General features: G+C 45.3%; 1 protein-coding gene across 1 annotated transcript; it reads right to left on the bottom strand.

The window, feature by feature from the left end:
- Positions 1-4,365: 4,365 nt before the first annotated feature.
- DCK (deoxycytidine kinase) lies at positions 4,366-9,294 on the bottom strand (the record flags this gene model as incomplete). The annotated part of the gene is made up of 6 exons (XM_009069446.1): positions 4,366-4,392; positions 5,979-6,078; positions 6,499-6,614; positions 7,522-7,669; positions 8,425-8,618; positions 9,176-9,294. Coding segments are annotated over 6 exons (704 nt in total), but the record flags the coding sequence as incomplete, so codon positions are not given.
- Positions 9,295-9,528: the final 234 nt, after the last annotated feature.

Here is a 9,528-nt window from a genome sequence, read left to right as displayed (position 1 = left end):
AGGCAGGAGCCACATCCTCAAGCACTGGCTTCAGCATGTCTGTTACAACTTGTACAAGATCATGTTTTCAGCAGTTATTAGAAGACAAGTCACAACAACTGAGAAGGAAATTGGAGAGAGAAGCACAAAATGCAGGACAGGAGGAAGCACAGGGTGTCTTCTGGAAAAACTGCAGTGGCAACTTCTTTGTGAATAGCCCTCAGGAACCAGTTGTCTTCCTCCAAGCCAGTCAGTACCAAGAGCCAGCAAACATCCACGGGGCAAGCCGGACAGCCTGGACATCCTGGAGATACATGTAGGGAATGTCCAGCCTGCTCAGGACTGCTCAGGAAAGAGCAGTCAGCAGCAGAGATCCACAACACAGGTAATAGCTACACTCTCATTCAGCATGCACCATACTCCTGTTTATGCTGCCATCACATTCTCTATACCCATAGACTGAAACTTAGGTCGAAGAACAACATGAGTCACCTGCACACAAAAGCCTCCAATTTGGGCTCTGAGCGCTACATTATACCAACCTAAGGTAAAATAAATCCCTTCAGCCTTACTCCCAGCATGGAACCCACACTCCTTGTCACCCCTGGATTTCAGTCAGCATTTTGGAGGATCCATCCCCATCCAGGTTAGTTTGGCATGTTAAGTACCGTGTGTGGCCACAGTTTGAACAGCTAAGTGCTTTACTTCCCAGCACTGCTCCAGGCTGTGTCCAGGCAGGACAGCTCAGCACTAAAGGCTCGATGGCTCAGACACCAGGATTAGTGTTATCCATGTGCTAATATTCACTCACAGAACACAAACAGCTGGTGGCTGCACGGAAGACCTTCTGGTGACCAAACCCCTCCCATTAGCTCAGCCTTTTCTGGTCTTTCACTTAATCCAGCAGAGCTTGCTTTACTCCCTCCCTCCTGAGGGAAAGATCCCATTCAGAATTTCTTCATCAGTGTGATATTTTCACTCTGGATGAGTGAGGAAGTCATCTCTCCCTTCTTTATCTCTCCAAACACAATGCTCCTCTCCCAGCCAGCCCAGAGACTCAGGGACATGATGACCTCCTGTGGCAGATCCCTGCATGGATTTCTCCCTGTTAGCTACCACTAGCTACAGCAACTCCAGTACAGTTTTTGCCATCAATTTGTATTTCAAAATCAAACTATTCCCAAGTTTCCCTTCCTCACAAATGGTGACAGTTTTCAGTGGCTTCAACACAGCCGATGTTGCACTGATGGCTTTTAATACCCTGTAAAACAAATAAATCATTCCCCTTGGCCACAAATCTGGGCCAGGGGCATCCAAACATCCCAAAAAACCTATGCTGTCTTCCTCCTCAATTATTTACCAGAGCACTTCAGAGCTACAAAAGAGCACATCAATATGAAGTGAAGCATTCTCCCTGGCTCCTGAGGGCACGGGGAGGTATCAATATTTTAGAGATGAAAAGGCTGAGGCAGAGAGTGATTTATTTCCTCACAGTCACACAGCAAGTCTAAACAGGAGCTGGGACAAACCACCTGGGAGTCCTTTCACCTAGCTGTGCTGAGACCTCTTGGCAACAGCACTTGCACACAGGTTTCTCCTCAGATAGACTTAATTATTGCTGCATACAGACACTTCCCTGATCTATGCTTCACAGTTCATGGTGAGTTTGTCCTGGGTCATTTGTGTTTCACAAAGAGATTCCTGAAAGAGATTCTAATTACTGGGAAAAGGAGAGAATCATCTCAATACTGATCACATTTTATATACAATCCCATTATCAAGTCTGCTTAAGTAAATAGAAAACTGTAGGAGTAAGTAAGTGGCAGAAACTTACAGAAGACTAAGTTCTACCTACAAAATTGGTTGCTGTTCTAAGGAGCATTCATATGAACTTAAAATCCACTGTACAGAAATCAACAGGGACTGAGAATAAATTGAGGCAAAGACCATTGCTCACACAATTGCATCACAATTAAAACACTACCAACCACTAATTTAATGCATCCTAACTGGATAAAAATCACATCCCAAGTTTGTTTCTGATCATGATGACACTTGACTAAAACAAGCAAAGCATTCCTAGGCAAGTCCATCAGAGTTTCTCTTACCCAAGGGAAAAGGGACACAGCACCCAAAGGCTGATAAACCATCCTCACCAAGTTCCATCCAGACACCAATTCCAAAGCTTTTCACATCTCTGAAGCCCAGCACAACAATCCTGGTTTGTAGCAGCCTGGGAATAGTCTTTAGCTGAGGAAATACAGGTTCAGGAGGCTAGGGTACTGCTGAGGCACAGGGAGAGGTCTCAGGACATCTCTGCTGCTGTCTGTCCTACATAGAGATAACTCCAGCCCAGCCACTTGCAGAGCCCCCTAGGCCCAGGGGCCTGTGGGGTGTGCGTTGGGGTTTGCTATTGTGGTTTCTCTCTGCACAGCAATTAAAATCATTCTAATAATTGGTCATGACTTCACTCCTTCCAGCCCAAACTTGGCAGGCAGAGACTTTGTAAAGCTTTCTGGAACAGGCTGCAGATAACCTGCCACAGTGTTTCTGTGTGCTCACTGTGATGGGTTTCAAAAGGAGCCTTTATTAGGACTCAGACGTGTTTACTTCCTTGCAACGAGCACTGTCATTCCAATTCCTGTAATTAAATCCACAATTTTGACAGCTGAAACTGTAGGAATAATTGCACTGTTAGTCAAAATAAGTTGTTACTGTTCAGGCTCTTGCCAAGAATGCTTTAAAAGCTTCTACTATGTGTTTCAAGTAAATCTGAACTGAGTCTTCATCCATTCCACCTCACTTCCTTTCTGGAGCAAACCTCTTCACATCTTCCCTTCTCCTGGGCACCCTTCAAGCCCCACACCAGGTTTTCTGCCAGGATGTTACTTTCTTTCCACTACAACATAAATATTCTACATCACACTCCTGCTGATCACCGAGTTACACACAGGATGCACTTTGTGTAATCCTGTGTCTCTATCCCATAAGCTCATTTCCCACACATGAATGAAAATCCAAAGCTACAGTTTTTCATCAGTCTTAGAGGACTTTTACACCAAATCCACCCAGAATCCATAACCTCCAATTCATCCACTGTACCAGGATTATGTACCAGCAATCCACAGTGTTATTTCTTGGATGAGACAACAGAGTCAACACTGTTAAGGACTGAAAATGTCTTTCCAACCACCTTTATTGTTCAGCCAATGGTTAGAGAATGCCAGCACAATTCCAGCCACAAAGGAGGAGATCACCAGCGAGCAGGTCACAGGCACCACAGACAAAATGTGCAAACAAAATGCTGTACAATAAAATGTTGCCTTCAAAAGCCAACTGTGCACTCAGAAATGTTCAAAGCAGAGCAAAGCAGCTCACAGCACCCAGAGATGTGTACCCTGAAAGGTTTGGTTTCTGCACCTGGAACTAGAGGCTCAGTGAATCCAACAAGAAGCTACTCCAGACAGGTCTCCCCTTCTCACTACAACAGGACAGGCTACTTCAAACAGTGTAAGCACCCTGGGGTCCCAGTGAGCACATGGAGCAGCTGAACAAAAGCAGGACGCCACCTCTGACATCCCAAATGCCAAATGGGATGGTTTCTAAGCACACCAGTTACAGATGGAAGCCACTTGCAAAATGTCCTTCCTTTTGCAGTACTCAGCAAGCAAACATACTCCCCTCCAGGAGAGGAATCACCACCAATAAAGCCAGCTCTGCTTTATTCAGAGCTTAAAAACACATCAGGGAAAAAACCCCAAACAGGCTAGAGAATGGAAAGCCTCTGAATATCCCAGTTTGTGGTGCATAATGGAAACAGATATCATATCTCATTCGATACCCAAAGAATTTCAGCCATATTTGCATTTTATTCAGTGTATTCTGTGAAGAACTTCATCTAGCAAAATCATCAGATGTTTTTTGTGCCTTAAAATATGAAACTCCAGGTTATATTCAAATTCTCTCAGCAGCAAAAATGGTTTTCTCAGAACAACAAGACATCCATTACAAATCAGTGCTACTAAAAACCACTGGACAGACCTAAAAACCCCACGACTTTCTTCAAAATTAAATAGCAATTGGACACAAAATAAGTTAAAAAAAACTCAATAAAATACTCTAGAGCTCATAGATCTGATTACAAATGGGGGCAATACTTGGGGATGCCCAGAATTCTTTTCTCTTCAGAATCTGTGTTACTACAATGCTGAACAGACAATACCCATTTATTCACTAATTTCCCTAGCCACAAAGTTTATTTGTTCCTCACAGTGCAATCACCAGGATTGAGTCCTGCCTCTCCAGAGGCCTCCTACAAAAGCAGAAGCTGAGACTTTGATCACACAGATGTTTGGAATGGTTTGACTGCCTGTGCTCCAAGGAGGATTATAACGTGCCCAAAAATTCCTTGACCTGCAAAAAAAGAAACAAGTATTGTCAATGAAACTGAAGTGTTTATCAACAGAAAAAGATAGCAACTGTATTTACCTCTCTGCTGCTTTATGTTCTACCACAGCCTAAAGAAACAGGAAGAAAGAATCTCAGGCTTGGCTGTGCCATTACCTCCCCATCAAGAATGTTTCCAGCCATGGTGCAGGGAGAGACACATTGGAATGATGCTCACTCCTCCTGTGGTCCTCAACTACAGCCCTAAGTCTCAAAGGAATTCTTTTCAAAGCAGGTGTAACCCCAGCAGGAGGAGAATAATGACCACTTCCAAAGAGCTGCCATTTGGAAACCACAGTCACACCCACTGCCAGAACACCGTTCGGGTCTCATTCCAGCAACCAACCCAGTGCCTCTGATTAGCAAGTTCCTTGGAATCTGAGGTGGGCAAGGAAATAATAGAGCAATACCTAGGAAAACCACAGTGCCTGGAAAAAAATCTGATATTGGAGATCAGTGCTAGGCTCACAGTTCCCGCCTTTAAGTTTCAGGAGCTTCCTAACCACTAGGCTGTGATATAGCCTGAACTGGGAGCATTTTCCTCTGTCCACTCAAGCCAAGCTACTCCAGGGAAAGGAATCCACCATTCACCAGACAACACAGTGTTATTCATTTGGCAGAGGCTCTGCTACACAGAGCCCATCTGCAAACGTTCGATGTGAAATGGAAACAGATCTGGGATCACACTCTCCAACTGTGCCCCTTCCCTTCCCAGGTCAGGCTCAAGGAGGTGGGGGGTAAAAAGAGGTCAAATCCCTTCCTGTAGAGCACGGAACACATAACTGTGCCAAGACTAACTTGAAAGGCATCACAAGAAGACCACCCTCCACTTTGGAGAGCAGCAGCATGGAGAACCTTGTCAGGATTTACACACCAGGCACAGCTTCAGGATGAGTATCAGGACAGAGGTAAGAAGGAAGCACACAGGGTCTGGATCCCCATGGGACATCAGCACACAGCTCATCAAGTGCAGCATGCCAAAAAGCAGGGACAACACAGGGCTTGGGCTGCTCCCAGATAACCTGAAAGCTCCACCAGAGTCAATTCCTCCAAAACGCCTGTTTAGCTGCCTGAGCTTGGCTTTATCTCATGTTGTGCAGATGGGAAGCATGTTCCCTCCACAGCTGCCATGTCCAGTCATCCCATCAATTAATGAGCTCGAGCAGGAAGACTGGTTCTAATCAGGTGAACAGTTCCAATTCTGGGTGGATCAACAGAGATCAAAGGACAAAGCTGCTTTTCTTGTGAGGTAACAGTTTGTTTCCAAAGAGCAGAACAACGTGTGTGCCCCACTGCTGAGGTCTGGAAGTCATTGCACTGCTCAGATAAAAGCCAAATTGTCCTTGCTAGAATCCCACTGGGATTCAGACACCGAACACCTGAGCAGTTAAATGCTGAAGGTTTGGCCTAGCTTTGAAATGCAGCAGCTTTGAAATCAGCTCTGTTCATTCAGAATGGAACTCCATGACTTAGATACTTCAGAAGGACTAGATAGCAAAGTGTATTTTTAGAGCAACCTAACCCATCAGTTTGTTCTGCCTGTGAGACTTTACCTTTTCAATCATGTGATCATATTTGTCCTTTTTGCCTTTGAAGTCTTCATTAACATCCAGTGTCAAAATGGGAATTTCCTGTAGATACTCAAAATCTGTTCTGTGTTGGGAGAGGAACAAAGCAAATATTAGCAGCTGGAAATACTGCAGGCAACATTCAACCCCTGTCAGCATGTTCAGTGTCAAGAAATGCATGGAAAGAACTGCATCCATCAATTGCAGCCAGGAATCCTGAATTTACAGCCTGATTCCTGGGATACATTAGTGATTCTTGAACATTCTATTCCCCCAGCACCTAATGTTCAATTCCACTGTGTATTAAAGTGAGCTCAGCTGAATCTCTGCTGTTCAGAGCTCTGTGTGGAGAGAGCTCAAGGCGTGCTGGAAAGACAGTACTACTCAAAAAGCACTGATGGGAATATTCCTGGAGTTCAGTTGAAGTTTCCCTGATGGAAAAAGCATTATGGAACACCCTGACAAAGATTTATCCATCTTCAAGGAGCCATCCAACAAACCCTACCGCAGTGTCCTATGCTGGAGCCAATTTTCATGTTTGTAGTGAAGCTTCTCCAGGTACTCAATGGGGATTTCTTGTTCTTCGTCTCTGCCGCGCAAGTAAATCCTATTCAGGCATTTCTAGAGGCAAAAGATATCAAATAAAAACAAATTGGTGTATTGCATGCCAAGAGCACAGAAATATCCACTTGGTGTTTCAAAATCTCACTGTGTATTTCTGCTTGTTTTCCAAGGTAGTAAATTATTTGTTCCCATCCTGAGCACATCCAAAGCCTCAACAACCATCCAAAACTGTGGAAGTGTTGTGCTTAGTGATTGAAATAAATGTTCTTGTCTTAAACAGACCAAAAATTAGCCCTCAGAATAACTCCAGCAGGTTGCATTCTGCCGCAGTTTACAACCAGAACAAAACTGGAAGCATGGAAGCTGCAAGTAAGGAAACACTGACATGACCAGTAAGTGACTCAGAGCTCTTCTAAACTCACATTTTTCTCTTGATTGTGCAGGTTTCATGCTTCAAAGTTCACTCATTTAGTTGTTCTCTCCTTTTAAACCAGTATTAGATGCCCAAAGACCAAAGCAGAGTCGTTAAGCCTCATGTAGAAGAGGTGCCCTCACCTGTCTTAGGTGCCAGGACTTATGGCCCAGCCCTAAATCAGCTGTGCCATCACTATTAACTGCTGTGTCTACCCCCTCTACAGCTACATTCCCTGGAAAACAGCTACTCCTAGAGCTATTCTACACATCCCTGAGGTTGGTTGGTTTGTTTCAGTGGTATTTTCTCCTTTCCTGCTGTCATGTATTCTGTTTTCATAGTTAGAAAGTCATTACCATTACAGTTTATTTTAAAACACAAAGGCTGCATTTGAAAGGACTTTTTCTGAGTGTTTCCAGCCTGTCTGAGTCAGAGCTCAAGTATGACAGTGCTCAGGGGTTACTGCAGCCTGAGCTGAACTCTAGCCACCAAGGGCACAGCACAGAACATGGACACTTGCTCTCTGTGCAGCCACACACTTGTACCCCTCACCTCAGGAGTGGCTCTGAGATAAATGATCCCATCCAGGAGCAGCCTTGGACCAAACTGTTTGTTCATCCAGTCGTGCCAGTCCTGGTAGATGGTCCATTCAGTGTCGTTCATGCAATCAGACTCATACAGATTAGCTGCAAAGATGTACCTGTGGGCACAGAACAGGGCTGGAAACCCAAACTGGCCTGGACACAGGAATCCTTGGTTTGTCTCAAGTACAGTTACTAGAGGAGAAGCTCAGTACCAATTCTGTAGCATCTCTGAAGTGGAATTAACACTGGTAGCCTCCTCCTGTAACTATGTCCACAAAAGCAGGAATATGTGTAGCCGAGCTGTTCAGGAATAACCTACAAACCACAGCAGGTTTGTACACTGGGTTATTTACTCAGAGTACGTTAGAACACAGAGAATGCCTAAGGATTGTGGGATGGCATCCAGTTATCAAGTCTCGCCTTCTGAATCCAGAAACATAGGATAGGGCATTTATTTATGCATTCTTTATCGGCCATAAACTAAACCACAGGAAGTTCCACCTCAATGTGAGGAGGAATCTCTTTCCACGGAGGGTGGCAGAGCACTGGAATGTGCTGCCCAGGGAGGTGGTGGTGGAGTCACCATCCCTGGAGGTATTTGAGGACAGACTGGATGTGGCACTTAGTGCCATGGTGGTGTTACATCATAGACTGAAGATCTCAGAGGTCTTTTCCAACCTTAATGATTCTGTCTCCCTGTCTGGAGACATTCCAAACCCACCTGGATGTGCTGCTGTGTCACCTGCCTTAGGTGACCCTGCCTTGGGTTACATGATCTCCAGAGGTCCCTCCCAACCTGAACTCTCCTGGGATTCCATGGTTTTAACTGGGAGAACCATGAACTCCACCTCGAGGCCTCCAGCTCACGTACCTGTCACTGTAGACAGATCGCTCGAAGAAGACCACAGGATTCTCTGCCTCCTGGAGCTTTCCATCCAGGATGCTGAGCTGGGCACGGATCCTGCTGAGACATGCATAGGTCTGGAAGGTGAAGGCCCACCTCTCTGGTTTCTCATACATCATCCGCAGCACGTTCTCCCCACTCTTCTGGGACGTGGTCAGCTCCTGGATTGAAAGGGAAAACAGAGAGCTAACTCCAGAAAAATCCAGCTGAGAAGGCGGCAGGAGCAACACTCCCCTGGGAAAGGTTTACAGTGAGTTAACCAACACACATTGTGCTTTTTGATAGGTATTTTGAGATCTCCAGGCCCTCAAAAGTCACCTGCACAGGGGGGTTTGGCCACCAGGCAGCATGGGGATTGGCAATGGAATGACAGGGAGCTGGGAGAAAAAATCCCACTATAATTTAGCACTATTCCCTAGACACTCCAAGGACACCTTCCAGAACAATTCTCTGTGCTCACCTGGTTAGCTCACAGTGGCTACAGGTAACTCTGCCTCACTTTTCCCCATCCACTGCTTTGATACAGGAAAGAGGCTTTTAGTGCTTCCAGAATTTACATCTTGTTATGAAACAACAATTATTCCTCAACAAACAGGAAAAGAGGGAGTCAAACATCATGCAAGCAGTCAGCAAAAGCATTGCTATCACACAGAGTCTCAAAACTGATGGATATGTTGGTTTTCTGTAAAGAGAACATTTGACTGTGTTTCTCCTTTACCTCATAATCCTCTCCCGAGTTTTGCTGGACATTGCACCATCTAGCTATAGGCTCAGGAACAACTTCCCACTCCTCACCAGCTTGTTTCAGAGTGTTCACAAAGGTGGATTTCCCTGCAGCTGGAGGAGAAGCAGTCAGGAATAATGTCAGTGAGAAACCACCCACAGTGGTGTTAGTGAAATCAGCCTCCCACCCCGAGTCCTTTGGACCTGAGGCTGAGCCTATTGTGTTCCTTAGTTAATGGAGCAAGAGAGGTTTTCCTCTGTCTGCATTTACACAGGATTGGACAAGACTCCCAGGTACCTGGTGGGATTCTGGGGTGTCCTATGCAGGGCCTGGAGTGGGACTGGGTG

The sequence above is a fragment of the Acanthisitta chloris genome, unplaced genomic scaffold, assembly GCF_000695815.1.
Source record: "Acanthisitta chloris isolate BGI_N310 unplaced genomic scaffold, ASM69581v1 scaffold36920, whole genome shotgun sequence".
NCBI classification, from domain to species: domain Eukaryota; kingdom Metazoa; phylum Chordata; class Aves; order Passeriformes; family Acanthisittidae; genus Acanthisitta; species Acanthisitta chloris.
This window is presented reverse-complemented; position numbering and strand designations above follow the sequence as displayed.